The sequence below is a fragment of the Scyliorhinus torazame genome, chromosome 15 (genome assembly GCF_047496885.1).
Source record: "Scyliorhinus torazame isolate Kashiwa2021f chromosome 15, sScyTor2.1, whole genome shotgun sequence".
NCBI classification, from domain to species: Eukaryota; Metazoa; Chordata; class Chondrichthyes; order Carcharhiniformes; family Scyliorhinidae; genus Scyliorhinus; species Scyliorhinus torazame.
In genome coordinates, this window is record NC_092721.1 from 53,627,317 (window position 1) to 53,653,998 (window position 26,682).

General features: G+C 48.2%; 1 protein-coding gene across 9 annotated transcripts in view; it reads right to left on the reverse strand.

Moving 5' to 3' along the window:
* The window catches only part of dzip1 (DAZ interacting zinc finger protein 1), a 646,334-nt gene that overhangs the window by 344,416 nt on the left and 275,236 nt on the right, over positions 1-26,682 (reverse strand). For all 9 annotated transcript variants that reach the window (XR_011935128.1, XR_011935127.1, XM_072476252.1 and 6 more), the window contains exon 9: positions 12,641-12,703. Coding sequence is in view for 7 of the 9 variants with exons in the window: in XM_072476252.1 (XP_072332353.1) it covers positions 12,641-12,703 (63 nt within the window). In the remaining 2 variants the exon portion in view is untranslated. The remainder of the gene's footprint in view (positions 1-12,640; positions 12,704-26,682) is intronic.

Here is a 26,682-nt window from a genome sequence, read left to right on the forward strand (position 1 = left end):
ATGTGCAGGTTAGGTGAATTGCCACGCTAAATTGCCCTTTGTGTCCATAAAGTTTAGGTGGGGTGACTGGGTTACGGGGATAGGGTGGAGGTTTGAGGTGCTCTTTCCAAGGGTCAGTGCAGACTCGATGGGCCGAATGGCCTCCTTCTGCACTGTAAATTCTATTTCCATGTAAATTGCCCCTTAGTATCCAAAAGGTTAGGTGGGGTTACTGGGTTACAGGGTGTAGCCATCTGGGATGGCCACGTCCCGATTACAAAATGGACACTTGCAAAGACTGCAGGGAAAATTGGACAATGCTAAGAAACAAGCAGGTGCAAGCTCTGTCTGTTGATTAGAACCTTAAACGCTCAGACAGGACAGAAACTACCAAATGATTTACATACGAATGAGCCATCTCCGGGGACAAAAGGGAAACATTTAGATACACAATGTTAGGACAGATTCCCCGGCGCCAAAAGAAGCTAAGACAAAGCAGACTGACAGTCACCAGGACACGCCCAGCGATCAGGGAACCACCCCTCTACTGGAAGAAAATCGATACAGATGATTGGGAAAGACCCAATTAGTTGAGGCTAAGTTCAAGGCCCGCCCAAAAGAGTGCAAAACCCTTTGCAGTATAAGAGATATCACGCAAGGGAGAATCTTTCTCCTTTGGCTTTGGCTCTCAGCGAAGAGAGAGACCAGCCTAGCAGCTAGAGCAGACCAAGTAAGTCCCAAGTCAACGCACGCTACGAGATAGACGCTCCTAGTTGCTACCCTGTAAACAGCTCAACCCAGCAGCCTCAGAACTGAGCAACGGCCATTGTTCCTCTGACTAAGTGGGCGCCCAAAGCTAAGTATAGGCCTTAGTAATAGTGGTAGTTTAGTTTGTAGAGTTTATGCATGAGTAGATTTGACTGTGTGTAAATAAATGAGCATTGCTTTTGAACTTACTAACTGGTGCATCGAGTCATTGATCATGGGTTTCCTCCGGGTGCTCCGGTTTCCTCCCACAGTCCAAAGATGTGCAGGTTAGGTGGATTGGCCATGATAAATTGCCCTTAGTGTCCAAAATTGCCCTTAGTGTTGGGTGGGGTTGCTGGGTTATGGGGATAGGGTGGCGGTGTTGACCTTGGGTAGGGTGCTCTTTCCAAGAGCCGGTGCAGACTCGATGGGCCGAATGGCCTCCTTCTGCACTGTAAATTCTATGATATCCCTATGATATCAGTATTCGGTTCTGAACCTTGTGGCGGTGTCAAAAGATACCTCGCGACTCTTGAGCAAACGTGATTAAACAACCAAATTAAGAGCCAACCAAAAGTTAGCAACAAGGGATAGGGTGGAGGTGTGGGCTTAATTAGTGTGCTCTTTCCAAGGGCTGGTGCAGACTCGATGGGCCAAATGGCCTCCTCCTGCACTGTAAATTCTATAAATTCTATGATAATACTTGGAATTGGCTAAAGTCATCAGACACAATAAAGGCTATGGGCCAACATCACAGCTGCATTACTGAACACTCCAGAATTAGCAGCACCCTAATCACAGCCACAGCATTGGCATCTATTGTCAAGTCCATTCTGTCCACAAATGGCTGGTCAAATCTAATCTCCCATCAGTCTATTCTCAATCATTAGCAATGTGGGGCTATCAAGTGGCACCTACACACCTGCTCACCAATACTCAGTTTGTTTCTGCCAGAGACGTCCAGCTGCAGACCTCATTACAGCTTTGGTCAAAGCATGCAAGAAGAGCTGAATGCCAGAGGTGAGGCTACCTTGACTGCCCAGAACATCAAGACAGCAGTTGACTGTATGCTCCATCAAGAATCCCAAGCAAAATTGAAGTCAATGGGAATCAGGGGGATAACTTTCCACAGGTTGTCATGCTCAGCAAAGTTGTTGGAGGCTGACCATTTTCAGCTACTTCATCAATGACCTCCCCTCCAACCTGTCTGAAGTAAGAATTGTGGTTAGTTGCATAGTGCTCACTCCTCACATACTCAAGTTGTTCATGTCCATATGCAGCATGGCTTGCATAACTCTTGCTCTTTTAGCACAGTGGGCTAAGACAGCTGGCTTGCAATGCAGAACAAGATCGCTTATTGTCACAAGTAGGCTTCAATGAAGACAATAAGCGATTATTATTATAAGACCTGCATAACAGAACAAAAGGCTGATGGACTTGAGGTTGTTTTCGTTAGAGAGAAGAAGGTTAAGAGGAGACTTAATAGAGGCATACAAAATGATCAGGGGGTTAGATAGGGTGGACAGTGAGAGCCTTCTCCCGCGGATGGAAATGGCTAGCACGAGGGGACATAGCCTTAAACTGAGGGGTAATAGATATAGGACAGAGGTCAGAGGTAGGTTCTTTATGCAAAGAGTGGTGAGGCCGTGGAATGCCCTACCTGCAACAGTAGTGAACTCGCCAACATTGAGGGCATTTAAAAGTTTATTGGATAAGCATATGGATGATAATGGCATAGTGTAGGTTAGATGGCTTTTGTTTTTTGACTTCCCATGTCGGTGCAACATTGTGGGCCGAAGGGCCTGTACTGCGCTGTATCGTTCTATGTTCTATGTTCTAAGACCAGCAGCGTGGGTTCAATTCCCGTTCCAGCCTCCCCGAACAGGCGCCGGAATGTGGCGACTCGGGGCTTTTCACAGTAGCTTCATTGAAGCCTACTTGTGACAATAAGCGATTATTATTATAAGACCTGCATAACATTCAGGTTTTGTGTCAAGTTGGGTCAGTTAGGCTAGTGGGGGGGGGAGGGGGGGGGGGGGCGGTTGGAGGAGGCTCAGGATGACTGCTGACTTGGGGTGGGGGGGGGTGGAAAACTAACAGTGACCAGGAATTTTTCTTTGTTTCACCACTTGGGGACTGGTCGCCATCTTAGGTGGGCCTGTGGCCTGCGAATCATAGAATTTACAGTGCAGAAGGAGGCCATTCGGCCCATTGAGTCTGCACAGGCCCATGGAAAGATCACCCTATCTAAGCCCACACCTCCGCCCTGGGGCAGACGGTGATTTCCCTGCTCCTAAAGAAGGAGATTGCAAGACATATCGTCCAATCTTCCTGTTAAATTAGGATGCGATGCTTCTAGCCAAGGTGTTGCCGTTAAGATTGGAGCCTTATCTCCTGAAGGTGGTGGGGAAAGACCAAACGGGATTTGTAACGGGATAGAGGTTGATCGCAAATGTGAGACGGCTGTTGAATGTGGTCCGGGTAGAGGGTTGGGTTCCAGAGATCATAATTTCACTTGATGCGGAGAAGTTGCTTGACCAGGTAGTGTGGGACTATCTGTTCATGATACAGGAGAAATTTGGGTTTGGACCGGGCTTTGTGGCATGGGTGCGGCTGTTGTATGCAGTCCCATTTGCCAGTGGGTGCACTAACAAAGTGACTTCTGAGCCCTGTCGCCTGTAACAGGGTACTAGGCAGAGATATCTGATGTTCCCTTCGTGGGGGATCAGACTCCAGGGGGTCTCCACGACGGCCAGGCCCGTGAATGGGGGCTACCGGTCGGAGGGTGCGCGGGATCTGGGGGGGGGGGAACTACCTTCTCCCATGCAGGCATGCTGTGTCACTATGCCATGTTGTGCGGCGTCGGTGCGGAATCGGCCACCTCACGCCAGCGCGGAAACGGCCACCACGCGCATGTGCGGACCGGCGCCAGCAGTGCATGGCCGCGTATCGGCGCCGGAGCTGCGTGGAGTTCTCCAGCGCTGTGCTGGCCCCCTGTGGGCACTGAATCGCTGGGCCAAGAGGCCCGTTGACGCCAGCATGAAGTACTCCGGTGTTTACGCCAGCGTCAACACATGGCCGGGATTTGGTGAATCCCGGCCATGGGATCTGCAGACGTCAGTGAGAAACATTCTGAGGATCTTGCAGTACTTTGGGAACTTTTCAGGTTATAAGCTAAATATAGGAAAGAGCGAATACCTGGTGGGTGGGGCACCAGGGCCTGGAGCGGGTGATTGGGGGTTTGCCGTTCTGGCTGACAGGAAGTCATTTTCGGTATTGGGGGGCCTAGATAGCAAGGGACTGGGAGACACTCCTGAGGTTGAACTGCACGAGTCGGGTCGGGAAGATTAAGGCAGACCTGCAAAGATAGGACGGTCTCCCACTATCCCTGGTACAGATGAATATCTTGCCAAGATTTTTATTTTTGTTTCAGTGCCTCCCAGTGTTCCTGCCCAAGGCGGACTTGTGACAGGGTCTATTTGGGCAGGAAAGGGCCCGAGGATTAAAAGGTTGATGCTCCAAGGGGCTTGGCCTTGCCAAACTTTCAATGTTACTATTGAGCGGCCAGTGCTGAAAATGTGCGAGAGTGGTGCGTGGGTTCGGAGGAGCTGTAGGTCTGGGTGGAAGCAGAGTCTGTGAAGGGGGAAGGCTTGAAGGCATTGGTAATGGCTGTGCTCCCGGTGGTGTCGAAGTACTAACCTGGTGGTAATGGCCACATTAAAAATTTGGAAAAACTCAGTCAACATTTAAATTTGAAGGCTAGCTACCATCTGTGCAGCTATTTGAGCCTGCTCAATTGGATGTGAAATTTAAGGAGTGGAAGTAAAAGGGCTTGGAGAAGGTGGGATATTTATTTTTAGAGGGTTGGTTTGGGGGAGAACTGAAGGACAAATATGGGCCTACAGATGCGGATGAGTTCAGATATCTCCAGGTGCATAGCTGGGTCAAAAAGCGCTTTCCGGCCTTCTACCTTGCTCGAGCGGATTTTATCCTGCTCAGGGTCAGAGGTGGCTCGTACGTTGGGCATATACCAGCGGAAAGTGGGGGAGGAGACTCGGTTGAGGGTGTGAAGGAAAAGTGGGCAGAAGATCTGAGGCCGATTTTGGTGGAGGAGGTTTGGAGTGAGGCACTGAGGTGGGTAAACATGACCTCGCCCTGTGCGAGGTTGAATCTCATTCAGCTAAAAGTAGTATTTCGAGCATACCTCACGAGAACTAGAATGATCGTCTTTTCAATGGGGTGGAGGATAGATGTGAGCAGTGTTCAAGGGGACTGACGCAGTACGGTGTGCCTATAGAGGTCCTTTTTTGATACTGTGTCGGCAATATTGGCTATTGGGTTGGAGCCTTGCAATCTTTGGGGTTTCGGTTGTGCCGGAGCTCCGGACTGGAGCGAGAGAAAATATCCTAACCTTTGCCTCGCTGGTGGCAAGGAGGCGGATCCTCGTGCGCTGGAGGTCGACTCGGCATGGCTGGGTGATTCGATGGAGTTTTTGCACCTCGAGACGGAACATTTGGCCTTCCGGTGGCCAGACCGCCTAGTCAGTGTACCTGGAAGCGATCAGGTTCTCTCATGAAATTAAAATGAAATGAAAATCGCTTATTGTCACAAGTAGGCTTCAAATTAAGTTCCTGTGAAAAGCCCCTAGTCGCCACATTCCGGCGCCTGTTCAGGGAGGCTGATACGGGAATTGAACCACGCTGCTGGCCTGCCTTGGTCTGCTTTCAAAGCCATAGATTTAGCCCTGTGCTAAACAGCCCCAGCCGCATGCATGATGGCCCTGGGGCACACGTTTGTGGCTGCCTGTGGCTGCCCGGGCCACATGCCCTGTCCAACCTGGCCCTCCTCCGCATCCTCCGAAGACCCTGGCGAAGGAGGGCGTTGGACTCGTTTTGCCGCAGGCCGACACCGGGCCGGGCACGAGGCGCTGGATCGGGCGGCGTGTAATGAGAAGGCGAACAGTGCTTCCGCGATGAATGGCCTAATGGTTGTACATCCACAGGCTATGGGATCGAGGACTCCACCTCGGAGGCCTCCTGTGTCTCCATCACTGGAGGGACATTTGGAGTCGGAGTCCAAAACCTCCGTCACCTTGGCGTCCATATCCCCACGTGATTCTGCAACAAGCCGCGCAGGCTTTGAGTGCGGCGCCAGAGGAAGATCGTGAGGATGAACCTCCACTGTGTGTGGTCTCTGAGGCTGTAGAAGTGATCTCCGGGGGCAGGGAATCTGGTGGAGAGGCAGCCTTCTGGGCTGAATGTGGTCTAAATGTTTGCGCTGGAGACGACCCTGGTCTTGCACCTGGTAAGAGATCGGGACCGTTCATCAAAAGTTAACCCCAGGGACCCATTGGGCACCTCCAGCAAAATTTCGGCCAAACTGCCGAATCAGCCGATGCCGAGAAAGGCCATGCCCCTTCCGTTCTTGAGTGCGGCGTAATTTTGCGCCAATGTCTGGGAAAACTATGCTGAGGCGGGTGCGAAGTCTCCAGCCCATTAGAAGTTCCGCGGAGCAGCCCCAGTCACCGCTGTGGAGTGGTCCGATACGAAAACAAAAAGCAAATCAGTCTAGTGTCCATAGATCCGGAAGACTGTTTCTTCAGGCCCCATTTGAACGTATGCATTATGCGCTCCGCCAACCCATTGGAAGCCGGGTGGTATGGAGCGGTGCGGATATGGCGTATGCCGTTCATCTTCATGAACCTTGCAAACTCCTCACTTGTGAAAGGAGTGCCATTGTCCGTGACGAGCACCTCAGGGAGGCCATGCATGCTGAAAGACAAATGCATCTTCTCGATCATTGTGCAGGACATTGTGCCTACCATCCTATGTACCTCTAGCCATTTAGATTGGGCATTGATTAATTAAAGGAACATGGATCTTTGAAAATCTTCGTAGTATATATAAATGATTTGGAGGAAAATGTAACTGGTCTGATTAGTAAGTTTGCGGACGACACAAAGGTTGGTGGAGTTGCAGATAGCCATGAGGACTGTCAGAGGATACAGCAGGATTTAGATCGTTTGGAGATTTGGGCGGCGAGATGACAGATGGAGTTTAATCCGGACAAATGTGAGGTAATGCATTTTGGAAGGTCCAATACAGGTAGGGAATATACAGTGAATGGTAGAACCCTCAAGAGTATTGACAGTCAGAGAGATCTTCGTGTACAGGTCCACAGGTCACTGAAAGGGGCAACACAGGTGGAGAAGGTAGTCAAGAAGGCATACGGCATGCTTGCCTTCATTGGCCGGGGCATTGAGTATAAAAATTGGCAAGTCATGTTGCAGCTGTATAGAACCTTAGTTAGGCCACACTTGGAGTATAGTGTTCAATTCTGGTCATCACACTACCAGAAGGATGTGGAAGCTTTAGAGAGGGCGCAAAAGGGATTTACCAGGATGTTGCCTGGTATGGAGGGCATTAGTTATGAGGAGAGGTTGAATAAACTTGGTTTGTTTTCACTGGAATGAAGGCGGTTGAGGGGCGACCTGATAGAGGTCTACAAAATTATGAGGGGCATAGACAGAGTGGATAGTCAGAGACTTTTTCCCAGGGTAGAGGGGTCAATTACTAGGGGGCATAGGTTTAAGGTGCGAGGGGCAAGGTTTAGAGGAGATGTACGAGGTAAGTTTTTTTACACAGAGGGTAGTAGGTGCCTGGAACCCGCTGCTGGAGGAGGTAGTGGAAGCAGGGACGATCGTGACGTTTAAGGGGCATCTTGACAAATACATGAATAGGATGGGAATAGAGGGATACGGACCCCGGAAGTGTAGAAGATTTTGGTTTAGACGGGCAGCATGGTCGGCGCAGGCTTGGCAGGCCGAAGGGCCTGTTCCTGTGCTGTACTTTTCTTTGTTCTTTGTTCTTCGAAAAGGGCCGGCGAAATCCGCATGCAATCGCGCACAAGGCCGCCCTGGCCATTCCCAGTGATGTAGCGGCAAGGCGGGCAGAATCTTCTGATGCTCCTGGCAAATGGATCAGTTTTGGGCCACCTTCTCAATGGCGGCATCGATGCCTGGTTACCAGACATAACTCCGGGCCAACATTTTCCTTTTGGTCACACCTGGATGTCCATTGTGCAAGTCCTTTTTCCGGGACAACGACACGCATTCCCCACAAGAGGGTATCGTCTTCCACGCTAAATTCTGACAACTTGGAGGGAAATGGCCGCAACTCGCCTGGGAGCTGCCTATGCTGCCCACCATACAGGACTATGTGCCGAACCTTTGACAGGACTGGATCCATCTGGTTCCACTCATGGACCTGCGATGCCGTGACAGGCATGCAGTCCATAAAATTTAGGATTGCAGCCACCTCACCTGTCGTGGGGATTGTCGTGGGGAAATCGGCTCAGTGCATCAGCATTCGCTATCTGGGTCCCTGGTTTATGCTCTAGAGAATACTTGTAGGCAGCAAGCAGCAAAGCCAATGCTGGATCCATGCAGAAGCAATGGGCGGAATTGGCTCATCCTCTCGGAAAAGTCCCAGCAGAGGCTTATGATCAGTCACGATAGTAAAGTGGCGGCCATAAACATACTGGTGGTAGCATTTCACCACAAAGACCACCGCCAGGCCCTCCCTCTCGATCTGCGCGTGCTTCTTTTCCGCTGCAGTCAATGTGCGGGAGGTGAAAGCTTTCGGCCGCTCAGCTCCGTTCTCTATCTTGTGGGACAGGACAGCCCCAATACTATATGGGGATGCATCACACGTGATGAGCAAAGTCTTTTCAGGATCATAGTGGGTAAGTAATCTGGATGACGACAATTGCTGTTTCACCCGCCAGAAAGCGGTTTCTTGCGGCTGACCCCAAACCCAGGTGTGATTTTTCTTGAGCAGAAGGTGCAACGGGGCCAACATAGTTGCCAGATTGGGGAGGAACTTCCCGTAATAGTTTACGAGGCCGATAAAAGAACAGAGATGTGAAATGTCAGTCGGGGCGTGGGCCTGTTAAATTGCGCGCACCTTCTCTGCGACAGGGTGCAAACCTTCGCGGTCCACCCGATAACCTTCCTTCGCCTGATAGATGCACTTTGTATGACGTAAACTCCAGCCTCTGAGAAGCAACGAAAGACAGCCTCCAAATTTTCCAAATGTTCCTGCCCCGTCGTCCCCGTAATCAAACCGTTGTCTAAGTAAACAGCGACACGTGGTAAACCTCTCAAGATGCGTTGAAAGATGGCACAGGTCGAGGATACTCCAAAGGGCAACTCATACAGGCCCGTGTGTATTAATTGTTACATATGGCCGGGAGGCAGGGTCCAGCTCCAACTGTAGGTAGGCATGATTCATATCCAAATTTTGTGAACGCGAGTCCGCCGACAAGCTTCACGTTGGGATCTTCTATGCGGGGCATTGGATATCGGTCGAGCTTGGAAGCCGCATTCACTGTAAGTTTCATAGTCGCCACACAAGCGAACCGTGGCAACTGGCTTCATCTCAGTCAGACTAAAATGTTGCCTCATTTGATTCCACGTCTTTAGTGTGGCTACCACCATTGGGCAGGATGTGCACTTCGTCGGTGGGGAGGGGTGTGCTGCCGTGGCGAAGGCCCAGAGGGTCATACCCTTGCAGGAGGCTTCCTCCACCCGCAAGCACTCCAAATTGGGTTTGTGTACCCATCCCCTCACTCTTTCTGCCGTGGCTGCCCAGTGGTAGTATGGCAAGTTTGGTAAGGCTAGGCTACCCCTAATTTTTCTCCTTTGCAATGTTGGTTTGGGGACTTCCAGATTCTTACCCCCCACACACACACAAACGGCATGATTAATCTGTCTACGTTTTGGAAGAAGGCCTTTGGAATGAAGATCGGTATTGATCGGAACAGAAAGAGGAACCTCAGCAGTACGTTCAATTTGATCATCTGCACCCTCTCCGCTAGGGAGAGTAGGAGTGCGTCCCACCTTTGCAGGTCCTTTTTGACTTACTCCACCAGGCTTGTCAGATTCCACTTGTGGATCTGTGTCCAGTTCCTGGTTATTTGGATCCCCAGATAGCGGAATTTGTCTTGGGCTAGTTTGAATGGGAGTCTCTCCAGCTCTGTCCCTCCCACGTTTGTGTTCACCGGGAATGTCTCGCTCTTGCCCAGGTTAAACTTTGTAACCCAAGAAGGTTCCAAACTCTTTCAGGATCTGCATGATTGCTCTCAATCCTTTCTGTGGTTTCGAGACGTATAGGAGCAGGTCATCCGCATAGAATGAGGCTCTGTGCTCTCTGCCTCCCCTTAGGATGTCCTTCCAGCTTTTTGCGTCCCTCAGGGCGATCACCAGGGGTTCGCTTTCTATGGCAAACAGAAGTGCGTCTGGTCCTCTGCAACCACCTCCGGTACACAACACTCCTCCAGCCTTTTGGCCAGGATCTTTCCAAGTATTTTTGCGTCCACATTTAGCAGCAAAATGGGTCGAGATGAGTCGCATTCCGTCGGGTCCTTGGGCGGGATTCTCCGAGGCTCCCGCCTAAATCGGGCTCGGTGCGGGGGCGGAGAATGGGGCGTCAGACCCGCAATCGGGTCTGACGCATTCCCGCGATCCGCCAGTCGCGTGCGCCATTGAAAAAGGCCCCCGCGGCGATTCTCCACCGCACTGGCCGAGTTGCCAGTGCCTTCCCAGCCTACATGGAATTGATGCTCTCCATGGTTTTTCCCAGATCTATTGTGCTTCCAATTCCCCCAGCCTGTCCTTAAGCTACAACTAGCATATCCAGTCCATCAAACTGTTTCATCCCCACATCCCCATCGGGGGCTAGGAAGTGTGCAGTCCTCGGTAAAAGGTCTCATGCTCGATTGACCTCTTTTAGTTCCGCTACCAGTCTGCCCCTGCTATCTTTTACCTGCACCATTTCCCTTGTGGCTGCCTGCTTTCTCAGCTGGTGAGCCAGTAGGCGGCCAGCCTTCCCTCCGTGTTCAGAGAAGGTCCTCCGTGTCTGACGGAGTTGGTGTACTAATTTCCTAGTGGATAGCAGGTTAAAGTCCATTTGTAGCTTTTTCCTCTCCGCCAGCAGCTCTACGGTCGATAATGCGATAACTTTTAACAGCTTAACTTTTGTAAAGGATGCCAAACTGGCCCAGAGTTTGCCAGAGTGAGGCATTTTGAATTGTGCCCATTAATTACATTTTTCCTTGCCTTACTCAGAAAAACAATGGACTGCAAGATGCTGGAAGTGTAAGTTGATGACAGTAAAATGTCAGCAATGATGCATCTAAGGTCTTGGTGAATGATGGGACCAACATTCTATCTCCATAATCAATACGATTTAAGGGTAGCACGGTAGCATTGTGAATAGCACAATTGCTTCACAGCTCCAGGGTCCCAGGTTCGATTCCGGCTTGGGTCACTACCTGTGCGGAGTCTGCACATCCTCCCCGTGTGTGCGTGGGTTTCCTCCGGGTGCTCCGGTTTCCTCCCACAGTCCAAAGATGTGCAGGTTAGGTGAATTGGCCATGATAAATTGCCCTTAGTGTCCAAAATTGCCCTTAGTGTCAGGTGGGGTTACTGGGTTATGGGGATTGGGTGGAGGTGTTGACGTTGGGTAAGGTGCTCTTTCCAAGAGCTGGTGGAGGCTCGATGGGCCGAATGGCCTCCTTCTGCACTGTAAATTCTATGATATCTATGATATCTATGATGATAAAGATTCAGAACGAAACAGGGTCAAATCAGGTACAGAATAAGAAATGACAATCTGTATTTTCCAGCTGGAAAGATAGTATGCTGTTCAGTACCATACTTAAAATCACTGCACAATTAATTTCTAATTAAAATGCAAACACAGCAATTTCTTGAAACTAACAGTGAGGTTGAGGGTGAGCTGTCCTGTTTTGTGAGGTTAATAGTGGAGCAGCACAAATTGTCCAGCAATATGCAATGATTTACAATTCACAGGGATCTATTTTCTCCTTGTCACAAATTGTGGACAACTACATATTAATAATAGTGTGCACCATTAAACTGGCTGTTGTAGCCACGTAAAATGGCTGCTTCCCGATTAAATTGATCAAACCCCGATCCAAAATGGCGAACGGCAAAGGTTGATGGGAAAAGCAGCCAACAGGACACAAACGGACAGCTGCAGACAGAATAGCGTATTCGACTCTGGGGAAGTCGGCCTAGATCAATACTCAAGACTATTAGCAGCACATCAACCCAGACATCTGCAGTTTAATCGGCTATCCCCGGGAACAATTGCAACATATTAGCAATTGAATGCCAGGCCAGACCTGTCGGCGCCTGCTGTGGCCGAAACAAAGACAGGTGAACGACCACCCCCCAATCGAGGAATCGCCCCGTCATTGGATATATCGAACCCAGTGATTGGGAACAAGTCCAATCACTTGGGACTCAGGGTCAAGGACCGCCCCGAGAGGCGGGAAGCCCCTGGGCCCTATAAAGTGAGGGGCCAAGTTCAGATCTCTCTCTCTCTCCCTTCTTCACCTGCTCGCAGCCTTCGCAAGAACCTTCAGCAAAGAACCGTAAGTTTGACTCCAGCGATCGCTACCCGATAGAGATTCCTAGCCATCAACCCGTATCAGCCTTTTGAATCCCGCAGGCCAGATCCAATTCGATAAGCCATTTGTTTCCCTGACCTGGTGGGCCCTGCCTACAGTTAAGTATTGGCCAGTAGTGGTAGGTTTCGATATAGATAGTAGGATTATTGTGGAAGCATTACTTGTTGTATATAATAAATGACCGTTGATTGCAATCTTACTAAGCGGTGTGCGGACTTATTAATCATAACTTGAGCTTGAACCACGTGGCGGTATCAGAAAGATACCTGGCGACTCGTGAGCAAAGGTGACATAATCAGAGCTAATAAACTAAGACTAAAAAGAGCAACACTGTCAGTCCCTTTAACACTCGTAAAACAAAATCTTTATATGTCAGTGTCCAGATGAGTGTTCTTTAAAACTTTACGATAAAAATTACCTTATGTTTCTCATTGTCATGTCTTTCAAAAACACTGCTTATTTCTGATGTCCACTTCTGTTCCTATGAATGAAAGTACAAATAAATCATGTTAAATTCCTGATATTTATGTAGTATGGATATATTCTGACAGCAAGAACATTATCACTCAAAAAATATGCAATGCCTTAGTTTGGCTTAGTTTGTGGTATTTTCCCCTCTAATTCAGAGCCTATCACTGGGGCATAATTTAATCTGGCATTCTGCAGTCCTAGCGGAACATTGCATTATCATTTAATATGCTAACCCTGTCATATATACCTTTCTAAATTATGCAATTAAAAATGTTTCATGTTCTATCTAACATTCCACCCTCAATTAGCATTATAAAAAATGAGGATTGCTGCCAGCATGATGATATAGATGTAGAATAGTTTCTGGAATTGTTTGAATAATAACAATCACCTTGTGGGTGAGGAGTATGTAAGGCTCAATTTATTTTGGTACAGTTTAACTGTAATGAACAGATTATATTGAAAATTTCCATTATGAATATTTGCATAAAGTTAATGACCAATATTGACTTAAAAATCACCATAGAAGAGGAAGTTGGAAATGCTCATGAAGTACTCATGTAGGCAAGAATTGTAATAACAAATGAATGTAGTATTTTGGTAGTTAACTTTGTATTGCTGAAAATAGAGACATGCTGTCGAAGCTTTCCATCTTGCATTATTCAGGACAGTTTGCAAGGTTACAAACAGTGAAGGTGTTAAGGTGGTCACAAAGGACACAGGGGATCACCACTAGATCTCCCTGGGCTTTGTGGAGTATGAACTTCCCTATTGAGCAGGCGGGGGGAGCTCGCCCAATGGGAAACGAGCAGTGGGAGTTTAAAATCCACTGCTTCAACCTGAGCCTGTATTCTTTAGGTCCCTGGGCTTGGTCCTGCATGTTATAAGCCACATCTGCAGCCATTTTGTTATGTAAATAAAAGGGAATGGTGTTGGAAGACTGGCCTTGGCGAGATTATTACAGAAGGGTACTGAATGGTTGGCAAGTGGACTCTGGTTGGTAGAGGTCTTGCCATGGAGAATGCAGCAGAGAACGTTAACTGCCAAGCTTTTGTTCAACACGGTAGCACAGTGGTTAGCACTGTTGCTTCACAGCACCAGGGTCCCAGGTTCGATTCCGGTTTGGATCATTGTCTGTGTGGAGTGACATTCTCCCCGTGTCTGCGTGGGTTTCCTCCTGGAGCTCCGGTTTCCTCCCACAAGTCCTGAAAGACATGCTGTTAGGTGAATTGGACATTCTAAATTCTCCCTCTGTGTACCCGAACAGGCACCAGAATGTGGCGACTAGGGGATTTTCACAGTAACTTCATTGCAGTGTTAACGTAAGCTTACCTGTGACAAAAGTAAAGATTATTATTATTAATTCAAACCAGGCAAGTCGACTCTGATTGGACAAGGCATTGTCATGGGAAATGAAGCAGAGAATGGCTATCTGTCAAACATTTGGTTCGTCAAAAAAGACACAATGTATGGACATGATCTTCTGTCTAAAAGGTCAGGGCTCCGTGTGTGAATATGTGTGGCTTCTAGCATGTATATTGAGCTACACTGTGAGCCCATAAACCCTGTTTTAGGACATCCTCAGGTTCTAAAACCCACGTGAATATAAATTCTTTCTTTCTGGCATTGTGATCATATTAGAAGTCAGGGGGTTTGTCTGGTCAAACAGAAACTGAGAAATATCTTTACCAGCAAAAAGGGCTATCTATTTCTCTCTGAAGCATTGGCTATATTCACAACCTCCAATCCAGCAGTAGATAGGTTTTCAAACATCAACAAATCACAAATACTAAGAACAAACAAACACGAGTTTGGGAGGTGATGGTATATTGGTAATGCCACTGTACTAGTAAGCCACAAACCCAGACTAATGCTCTGGCAAAGAAAAAATGCTGGATAATCTCAGCAGGTCTGGCAGCATCTGTAGGGAGAGAAAAGAGCTAACAAGTCAATGCTCTGGCGATGCAGATTCAAATCCCCCCCCAGGCAGCTGGGGAAATAAATTCAATGAATCAATTGGTAGTACCAGCATACTGTACATCTGCTGTTCACAATAGGCAGAGTACTGATCATACTCAACCAGCCTGAAAGGGTAATAAATCAAATCATGCAAGGTTAGGTATAAAACCTATACAGCTTTTAAAATAAAACTTAAGCGCTCTCATGGGCTGCTTGAGAAGCTTGAATTCCCACAGACAGAAGAAGCTAGCAGAAGGCTGTTGAAAACAATAACTGATAATTCTCAAGGACCGTTTAAAATTAAAGCAAGGATATACAATGGGATGTGAGTAAAATACATCACAGGTAATGCATATTTTTAATCATATGTGAGTATCGCAATAATATAAACGTGCAGATAGCTACATGCTCGGCAATATTATAATGACATGTACGTGCTTTAATTATGATCGGAAGTTTTATACTCATGTGTAACGCATCATGTAATACTAGCTGTTAGTTGTGAATGGATATAGATAATTTCTAAACAAATGTATTATTTCGATTGGTAGATGTTAATTACTTAAGATTACAGAGAAAAATATAATTGACCTGTATTTTCTGTGCTCGGGGAGTAGATGCCTTGCTCACTTTCCATAGCTTGCATCGAGCAGTTCATGGACTAATCTCTAACTCTGAGTGCCGTCTGGTCAGTTGGGGAGTAAAGAACGCTATAGTTGAATAATTGCCAGTGAAGCTCCGACAGCAAAATGGCGATGAGGATGGCATAAGCCCAGGCTGTGGTGTGGCAAGTATTATCTTTCTCTGACGATACTCGCCATGCTAGAACGGTGCTGAGTAAAAGGAGTATCCGAACCCAGGGGGCAGATGATTGCGAGAGGGTAAGGGGGACCTCCCGAGGGATATCTCAGGGCTGTGGGAGTCTCGCATTGGGAATTAGTTGCGAGTTTAATCTCAGAAATCTGGATTTCACTATGGCAGCGAGCTTTGAGAAAGTTGAGCTCGAGTTCGCCACAGCCTGGAGGGGAAGGGTCTCGGTTTCTATTCCTTGCCTGAAAGTATAGAAAATGATTGGCATAAATGCAAAAACAAGGATGGTTTCCTCTACTGTGCAGTAAGAAATGATGGGAGGTTCAGATTGGTAATAAGACAGACAAAGCTGTTGTCATTATTCTGAACCTACACGTACAACAAGCAAAGTTGATGCAACAACAAGATCTAAACCCCATGACTACTGCTCCGGTGCAGCCATGGAGAAACATCACTGTTTACGACTTAGACGGAGGGGCAGCTTACCTCCACCCCTGGTACAGATAGACCCTTTTCAAATAGTGGTGAAAGTATCCAAACAAGGAAGGTCGAAATGGTGCCTTTTGCATCACAGAGAGACAAATGTCATAACGAAACTGATCAAGTAAAGAATTAATTGGACTATAGATGAAATGCAGGTTTGTGTTGTTCTGAGTCAAGGTTGGATTATGAACTTGCAGTTTGGTGGTGATCCAGTTTGAATTCTTCAAAACAAGTTAAAAGTGAATTGTTAAGATTTCTTTCAAACATGGTTAAGTAACGGAATTGAAATCGGTTTGAAGGAAAAATAAAGGAAAAGAAATTGGAGCGGAAAAGTTAACTATTTGTTATAGAATTGCCAAAAACAGATGTGTCCAAATTACTCTATAATAATAATCTTTATTATTGTCACAAGTAGGCTTACATTAACACTGCAATGAAGTTACTGTGAGAAGCCCATAGTTGCCACATTCCGGCGCCTGTTCGGGTACACAGAGGGAGAATTCAGAATGTCCAAATTACCAAACAGCATGTCTTTCGGGACTTGTGGGAGGAAACCAGAGCACCCGGAGGAAACCCATGCAGACACAGAGAGAATGTGCAGACTTAGCACAGCCAGTGACCCAAGCCGAGAATCGAACCTGGGACCCTGGCGCTGTGAAGCAACAGTGCTAACCACTGTGCTACCGTGGCGCCCTATATAAGGTTTAATTGGTGATTTATGGAGACCCAATGACGCCAGTTAAAAGCAATTAAAGGTAGGGCAGCACAGTGGAACCGTGGTTAGCATTGCTGCTTCACAGCTCCCGGGTCCCAGGTTCAATTCTGGCCTCGGGTTACTGTCTGTGTGGAGTTTGCACTTTCTCCCATGTCTGCGTGGGTTTCCTCCGAGTGCTCTGGTTTCCCCCCACCGTCCAAAGATGTACAGGTTTGGTGGATTGGGTATGCTAAAGTGCCCTCAGTGTCCAAATAGGTTAGGTGGGGTTGCTGGTTTCCAAGGGCCAGTGCAGACCAGATGGGTCGAATAGTCTCTTTGTGCACTGTAAATTCTATGTAATTCTATGTAGATATTTTAAGCATGCTTTTGAGGAATTTGGATCTAATGTTAGAATTTCATTGTGCTATCACATCACCCCCATTAGGGAACAAAAGTTTTGTAGTTCGTAATGTGTTTGGGTGAAAATGCCTTTGAGGTTTGAATTTAACAAAGGATAGGTGATGTCCATGAAATCAGTTGTTGAGGAGTGGCACGGTGGCGCAGTGGTTAGCACAGCTGCTCATGCCGCTGAGGACCCGGATTCAATCCCAGTCCCGGGTCACTGTCCCTGTGGAGTTTGCACATTCTCAGTATTCAGTTGTTAAAGATTGGCTCAAATGAAAAGAAAAAGATACATGAATTAAATAAATAATTTGCGTCTTTTAATGAAGAAGAGTGGTAGGTCTTGTTTATTATTTTAACCAAGAGAGTGTGAGCTTGAAGAATCTGTAGCTGCAAGAGAAAGCTGAGGATTAACTGTTTGAGATTTACGATTATGTGTTTCATCTGTTTATGTGGAGGTTTGTAGAGTCATGTTATCGTTAAGGTTTAACTTTCTGGGGAATTAACTTTGTCTGCAGTTTTAATTACAGACACTTTGGAAGGTTACAACAGTACCACAAGGACATTTACATAATTAATTTTGCTTACTGTTGTTTCAATGCACTTGATAGGTTTTACTGCGTGTGTATGAATGATAGTCATGTGTCTGTTTCAAGCATTGGTGTTTTATATCTGAAGTTGTAATTTTTGAGACCATAATTTAACCGATTTACGTCAAAAAACTAACAAAACCTGAAGTCATGTTTTTCCGGCCAGGGGCATTATTCCAGGGTATTTGTGATCAACATGGGGGAATTTTAATCCGGATACAAATTCACACATGTAAGAATAAGATAATTTTAATTCAATATGATTGATTGGAGTTTGGGATATCTAAAATGATTATGGTCAATCCTCGGTTGTGTTAAAATTTCTTGTCAGGTTCAAAAAATTATTATTCCTGACACAACTGACAAAACGAGAAACAAAGACATGAAACAAATTCTGAGATCAAGAAAAAAAAGGGTGTAAAATAGAGATTATTAAAGAAAAGGGGTCTCTCATCATGTTTCTTTTTTTTTGTAAACATTCTATCAAGGTATTTATGGTTTTATAACAGTAATAGAAGACACACGCCACGGGCGGGATTCTGGGTCGGAGAATCCCCGGGCGCCGCACAAATCGCGCCACGCTGCTCCGACACCAGGACGCGATTCCCCGCAAAGCAGAGAATCGGCGCCAGCGTGGTCAGCAAGGCGCCGGTCGGGGGCTGTTCTACGCGGACCCTCCCCCCCGCTCAATTCTCCGGCCCGGATGGACCGAGCGGCCGTAGCAAAAAACCCGAGTCCCGCCGGCATCGTTCTAACATGCACTGAGCTGGCGGGTCCTCGGCATTGAAGGGTCTGGGGGCGGCCTGTGTGGGGGTGAGGGGGGGTCCGACCCGGGGGGAGCCTCCGTTGTGGCCTGGCCCGCGATCGGGGCCCACCGATCGGCGAGCCGGCCTCTCGGGCTGGGGGCCTCCTTTCTTCTGCACGGGCTCCAGTAGCCCTACGCCATTTGGCATCGGGGTCGGCGCGGAGAAGAAAGTCACTGCGTATGCGCGCGTTGGTGCCGGTGCCACTGCGCATGCGTGGACCCCGCAGCGCCCAGTTGATGCCGGCGTCAGCGTGGGCCGCTCCAGCGCCGTGCTGGCCCCTTGTGGCCTGGAGAATCGGGCTCCGGAAGGCCTGTTAACGCCAGAGTAAAATACTCCCGTTTTTATTCTGGCGGCAACACTTAGCCGTCCGATGGGAGAATCCTGCCCAGTGTACATGCAAATATAAACATAGTGCAAAAGCCGTCTTCCTCTCTCACAGGTCCCATCTTTTCTAGACTCCTACTCTGCACTAAACTACACCCCCCCACCCCCCCCCCATCTGATGACGGTTAATTTTCCCTAAAGAAGTCGCCGAACGGCTGCCATCTCCAGACGAATCCTAACATTGACCCTCTCAAGGCGAACTTGATTTTCTCCAGACAGAGAAAGCTAGCCAGGTCTCCGACTTCGGGGGCCTTGAGTCCCTGCAAGCCAATAATATCCGTCTCCGGGCTACCAGGGAAGCAATGGTCAGAATGTCTGCCTCTTTCTCCTCCTGGATTCCCGGGTCTTCCGACACTCCGAAAATCGCCACCTCTGGACTCGACGCCACCCTTGTTTTCAATGCTTTGGACATGATCTCCTCAATTCTGACCCTGCCAGAATCCCCTAAGCTTCGGGCATGCCCAGAAGATATGAACACGGTTCGCTGGTCCTCCCGCACACCTTACGCACATCTTCCACCCCAAAGAACCTGCTCATCCGGTCCACTGTCATGTCGGCCCGGTGAACGACCTTAAACTGTATCAGGCCGAGCCTGGTACATATTGTGGACGCGTTGACTCTGCTCAACGCATCCGCCCAGAGACCGGCCTCTATTTCTCCACCGAACTCCTCTTCCCATTTGTGTTTCAGCTCCTCGGTCTGTGTTTCCCCTGACCCCATAAGCTCCTTATAAATGTCCGAAACCCTCCCTTCTCCCACCCACACTCTGGAAACTACCCTATCCCGTATCCCCTTTGGTGGTAGGAGCGGGAAGGTTTAGACCTGCCTGCGGAGGACATCTCGCCCCTGCATGAAACTAAATTCATTCCTTTCCGCCAATTCAAATTTCTCCTCCAACTCCCTCAGGCTGGGAAAGCTCCCTCTATGAACATATCGCCCATCCTCTCGATACCTGCTCTCTGCCACTTCCGGAACCCTCCATCTAACCTCCCCGGGGTAAACTGATGATTATTGCAAATTGGGGACCTGACCGAAGATCCCTCGGCTCCCACATGTTTCCTCCTTTGCCCCCAGTCTCTGAGCCGCGACCACCACGGGGCTGATGGAGTAGCGTGCCGGCGGGAACAGCAGAGGCTGCGTTACCAACGCCCCAAACTAGTACCCTTACAAGATGCCGTCTCTACTCGCTCCCACACTGACCCCCCCACCCAACCATCCACTTCCTAATCATGGCTATATTCGCCACCCAGTAATAATCACTAAAGTTCGGGAGTGCCTAACCGCCCTCCCCCCGGCTGCTCTCCAACATCCCCTTTTTAACTGTTAGGTGAGAGGGGCTGGGAGGAAGCAGTCAGTACAGGGATCCCCCTGTGGTCGTTCCCCTTAGTAACAAGTATACCGCTTTGGATACTGTTGTGGGGGACGACTTGCCAGGGGTAAGCCATGGGGTACAGGTCTCTGTCCCTGTTGCTCAGAAGGGAAGGGGGGAGAGGAGTAGAGCATTAGTCATTGGAGACTCCATAGTTAGGGGGATAGATAGGAGATTCTGTGGGAACGAGAAAGACTCGCGTGTTGCCCCCCAGGTGTCAGGGTCTGCAATGTCTCGGATCGTGTTTTCGGGATTCTTAAGGGGGACGGGGAGCAGCCCCAAGTCGTGGTCCACGTAGGCACCAATGACATAGGTAGGAAAAGGGATAGGGATGTAAGGCAGGAATTCAGGGAGCTAGGGTGGAAAATTAGATCTAGAGCAAACAGAGTTATTATCTCTGGGATTTTACCCGTGCCACATGCTAGCGAGACGAGGAATAGGGAGAGAGAGCAGTTGAACACGTGGCTACAGGGATGGTGCAGGAGGGAGGGTTTCAGGTACATGAATAATTGGGGCTCATTCTGGCATAGGTGGGACCTCTACAAACAGGATGGTCTACACCTGGACCAAAGGGGTACCAATATCCTGGGGGGGAAATTTGCTAATGCTCTTCGGGAGGGTTTAAACTAGTTCAGCAGGGGGTTGGGAACCTGAATTGTAGCTCCAGTATATAGGAGGTTGAGAGTAGTGAGTTCATGAGTAAGGTTTCAAAGTTGCGGGAGTGTACCGGCAGGCAGGAAGGAGGTTTAAAGTGTGTCTACTTCAATGCCAGGATCATCTGGAATAAGGTGGGTGAACTTGCAGCATGGGTTGGTACCTGGGACTTCGATGCTGTGGCCATTTCGGAGACATGGATAGAGCAGGGACAGGAATGGTTGTTGCAGGTGCCGGGGTTTAGATATTTCAGTGAGCTCAGGGAAGGTGGTAAAAGAGGGGGAGGGGTGGCATTGTTAGTCAAGAACAGTATTACGGTGGCAGAAAGGACGTTTGATGAGGACTCATCTACTGAGGTAGTATGGGTTGAGGTTAGAAACAGGAAAGGAACACCCCTTTAGGAGTGTTCGATAGGCCTCCGAAAAGTTCCAGCGATGTCAAGGAAAGGATTGCAAAGATGATTCTGGATAGGAGCAAAAGTAGTTGTTATGGGGGACTTTTAACTCTCCAAATATTGACTGGATACGCTATAGTTCGAGTACTTTTGATGGGTCCGTTTTTGTCCAATGTGAGCACAGTATGTAGATAGGCCAACGAGAGGCATATTTGATTTGGTACTGGGTAATGAACCAGGACAGGTGTTAGATTTGGAGGTAGGTGAGCACTTTGGTGATAGTGACCACAATTCGATTACGCTTACTTTAGCGATGGAAAGGGATAGATATATACCGCAGGGCAGGAGTTATAGCTGGGGGAAAAAAATTATGATGTGATGAGGCAAGACATAGGATGCATAGGATGGGGAGGGAAACTGCAGGGGATTGGCACAATTGAAATGTGGAGCTTGTTCAAGGAACAGCTACTGTCGTGTCCTTGATAAGTATCTACCTGTCAGGTAGGGAGGAAGTGGTCGAGTGAGGGAACCGTGGTTTACTAAAGTAGTTGAATCACTTGTCAAGAGGAAGAAGGAGGCTTATGTAAAGATGAGATGTGAAGGTTCAGTTAGGGCGCTCGAGAGTTACAAGTTAGCTAGGAAGGACCTAAAGAGAGAGCTAAGAAGAGCCAGGAGGGGACATGAGAAGTCTTTGGCAGGTAGGATCAAGGATCAAGGCAGGGCTAAAAGGCTGGGAACAGACAAAGAATGTGTGGAATATAAGGAAAGTAGGAAGGAACTTAAGCAAGGAGTCAGGAGGGCTAGAAGGGGTCACGAAAAGTCATTGGCAAATAGGGTTAAGGAAATCCCAAGGCTTTTTACACGTACATCGAAGCAAGAGGGTAGCCAGGGAAAGGGTTGGCCCACTGAAGGATAAGCAAGGGAATCTATGTGTGGAGCCAGAGGAAATGGGTGAGGTACTAAATGAATACTTTGTATCAGTATTCACCAAAGAGAAGGAATTGGTAGATGTTGAGTCTGGAGAAGGGTGTGTAGATAGCCTGGGTCACATTGAGATCCAAAAAGACGAGGTGTTGGGTGTCTTAAAAAATATTAAGGTAGATAAGTCCCCAGGGCCTGATGGGATCCACCCCAGAATACTGAAGGAGGCTGGAGAGGAAATTGCTGAGGCCTTGACAGAAATCTTTGGATCCTCACTGTCTTCAGGTGATGTCCCGGAGGACTGGAGAATAGCCAATGTTGTTCCTCTGTTTAAGAAGGGTAGCAAGGATAATCCAGGGAACTACAGGCCGGTGAGCCTTACTTCAGTGGTAGGGAAATTACTGGAGAGAATTCTTCGAGACAGGATCTACTCCCATTTGGAAGCAAATGGACGTATTAGTGAGAGGCAGCATGGTTTTGTGAAGGGGAGGTCGTGTCTCACTAACTTGATCGAGTTTTTCGAGGCGGTCACAAAGATGATTGATGTAGGTAGGGCAGTGGATGTTGTCTATATGGACTTCAGTAAGGTCTTTGACAAGGTCCCTCATGGTAGACGAATACAAAAGGTGAAGTCACACGGGATCAGGGGTGAGCTGGCAAGGTGGATACAAAACTGGCTAGGTCATAGAAGCCAGAGAGTAGCAATGGAAGGATGCTTTTCTAATTGGAGGGCTGTGACCAGTGGTGTTCCACAGGGATCAGTGCTGGGACCTTTGCTGTTCATAGTATATATAAATGATTTGGAGGAAAATGTAACTGGTCTGATTAGTAAGTTTGCAGACGACATAAAGGTTGGTGGAATTGCGGATAGCGATGAGGACTGTCAGAGGATACAGCAGGATTTAGATTGTTTGGAGACTCGGGCGGAGAGATGGCAGATGGAGTTTAATCCGGACAAATGTGAGGTAATGCATTTTGGAAGGTCTAATGCAGGTAAGGAATATACAGTGAATGGTAGAACCCTCAAGAGTATTGAAAGTCAGACAGATCTAGGAGTACAGGTCCACATGTCACTGAAAGGGGCAACACAGGTGGAGAAGGTAGTCAAGAAGGCATACGGCATGCTTGCCTTCATTGGCCGGGGCATTGAGTATAAGAATTGGCAAGTCATGTTGCAGCTGTATAGAACCTTAGTTAGGCCACACTTGGAGTATAGTGTTCAATTCTGGTAGCCACACTACCAGAAGGATGTGGAGGCTTTAGAGAGGGGGCAGTAGAGATTTACCAGAATGTTGCCTGGTATGGAGGGCATTAGCTATGAGGAGCGATTGAATAAACTCGGTTTGTTCTAACTGGAACGAAGGAGGTTGAGGGGCGACCTGATAGAGGTCTACAAAATTATGAGGGACATAGACAGAGTGGATAGTCAGAGGCTTTTCCCCGGGGTAGAGGGGTCAATTACAAGGGGGCATAGGTTTAAGGTGAGAGGGGCAAGGTTTAGAGTAGATGTACGAGGCAAGTTTTTTTACACAGAGGGTAGTGGGTGCCTGGAACCCGTTACCGGAGGAGGTGGTGGAAGTAGGGACGATAGTGACATTTAAGGGGCATCTTGACAAATATTTTTTAATATATTTTTATTAAGAATTTTTCAAAAACAATATTTTCCACCTTGCAAACAACTCCCCCCCCTCCCCCCCCCCCCCCCCCCCCCCCCCCCGTAACAAAGAAAAGAAAAAAAACTTGCGTGGCAAGACATGAACATGGCAAGTCAATAAAATACAAAACTTTGTACATTGTATTCTTCCCGTACATGTCAGTTTCCGGATCATTCATGTGCTTTCTTGCTCACATGCCCCCCACAGGACTCCCACCTCCGCCCCCCCCCCCTACGAACGATGCCCCCCCCCCTCTGGGTTGCTGTTGCTGCTGTCCGACCTTCATCTAACGCTCCGCGAGATGATCTAGGAACGGTTGCCACCGCCTGTACAACCCCTGCGCAGACCCTCTCAAGGCAAACTTTATCCTCTCTAACTTGATAAACCCTGCCATATCATTTATCCAGGCCTCCACACTGGGGGGCTTCGCCTCCTTCCACATTCGCAAGATCCGTCGCCGGGCTACTAGGGATGCAAAGGCCAGAATACCGGCCTCTTTCGCCTCCTGCACTCCCGGCTCGTCCACTACTCCAAATAGTGCTATCCCCCAGCTTGGCTTGACCCTGACTTTCACCACCTTCGATATTGTTCCCGCCACTCCCCTCCAGAACCCCTCCAGTGCCGGGCATGACCAAAACATATGGACATGGTTCGCCGGACTTCCTGAGCACCTCCCACATCTGTCCTCCACCCCAAAGAACCTACTCAGCCTCGCCCCCGTCTTATGCGCTCTATGAGCCACCTTAAATTGTATCAGGCTAAGCCTGGCACACGAGGAAGAGGAATTAACCCTACTTAGGGCATCAGCCCATAGCCCCTCCTCAATCTCCTCCCCCAACTCCTCCTCCCATTTACCCTTCAGCTCCTCTACAAAGCCTGCTGTTTGTCATTTTTATAAATGACCTGGAGGAGCGTGTAGAAGGATGGGTGAGTAAATTTGCAGATGACACTAAAGTCAGTGGAGTTGTGGACAGTGCGGAAGGATGTTACAAGTTACAGAGGGTCATAGATATGCTGCAGAACTGGGCTGAGAGATGGCAAATTGAGTTCAATGCAGAAACGTGTGAGGTGATTCATTTTGGAAGGAATAACAGGAAGACAGAATACTGGGCTAATGGTAAGGTTCTTGGTAGTGTGGATGAGCAGACAGATCTCGGTGTCCATGTATATAGATCCCTGAAAGATGCCACCCAGGTTGAGAGGGCTGTCAAGAAGGCATACCGTGTGTTAGCTTTTATTGGTAGAGAGATTGAGTTTCAGAGCCATGAGGTCATGTTGCAGTTGTACAAAAGTCTGGTGTGGCCGCATTTGGAGTTTTGCGTGCAATTTTGGTTGTCGCATTATACGAAGGATGTGGAAGCATTGGAAAGGATGCAGAGGAGATTTACCAGGATGTTGCCTGGTATGGAGGGAAGATCTTATGAGGGGAGGCTGAGGGACTTGAGGCTGTTTTCGTTAGAGAGAAGAAGGTTAATAGGTGACTTAATTGAGGCATACAAGATGATCAGAGGATTGGATAGGGTGGACAGTAAGAGCCTTTTTCCTCGGATGGTGATGTCTTGCAAGAGGGGACATAGCTTTAAATTGAGGGGCGATAGATATCGGACAGATGTCAGAGGTAGGTTCTTTACTCAGAGAGTAGTAAGGGCGTGGAATGCCCTGCCTGCAACAGTAGTGGACTCGCCAACATTAAGGGCATTTAAATGGTCATTGGATAAACATATGGATGAAAAATGAATCGTGTCGATGGGCTTTAGAGTGGTTTCACAGGTCGGTGCAACATCGAGGGCCGAAGGGCCTGTACTGCGCTGTAATACAAAGAACAAGGAACAAAGAAATGTACAGCACAGGAACAGGCCCTTAGGCCCTCCAAGCCCGTGCCGACCATGCTGCCCGACTAAACTACAATCTTCTACACTTCCTGGGTCTGTATCCCTCTATTCCCATCCTATTCATGTATTTGTCAAGATGCCCCTTAAATGTCACTATCGTCCCTGCTTCCACCACCTCCTCCGGTAGCGAGTTCCAGGCACCCACTACCCTCTGCGTAAAAAACTTGCCTCGTACATCTACTCTAAACCTTGCCCCTCTCACCTTAAACCTATGCCCCCCTAGTAATTGACCCCTCTACCCCGGGGAAAAGCCTCTGACTATCCACTCTGTCTATGCCCCTCATAATTTTGAGGACCTCTATCAGGTCGCCCCTCAACCTCCTTCGTTCCAGTGAGAACAAACCAAGTTTATTCAACCGCACCTCATAGCTAATGCCCTCCATACCAGGCAACATTCTGGGAAATCTCTTCTGCACCCTCTCTAAAGCCTCCACATCCTTCTGGTAGTGTGGCGACCAGAATTGAACACTATACTCCAAGTGTGGCCTAACTAAGGTTCTATACAGCTGCAACATGACTTGCCAATTCTTATACTCAATGCCCCGGACATTGAAGGCAAGCATGCCGTATGCCTTCTTGACTACCTTCTCCACCTGTGTTGCCCCTTTCAGTGACTTGTGGACCTGTACTCCTAGATCTCTTTGACTTTCAATACTCTTGAGGGCTCTACCATTCACTGTATATTCCCTACCTGCATTAGACCTTCCAAAATGCATTACCTCACATTTGTCCGGATTAAACTCCATCTGCCATCTCTCCGCCCAAGTCTCCAAACAATCTAAATCCTGCTGTATCCTCTGACAGTCCTCATCGCTATCCGCAATTCCACCAACCTTTGAGTCGTCTGCAAACTTACTAATCAGACCAGTTACATTTTCCTCCAAATCATTTATATATACTACAAACAGCAAAGGTCCCAGCACTGATCCCTGTGGAACACCACTGGTCACAGCCCTCCAATTAGAAAAGCATCCTT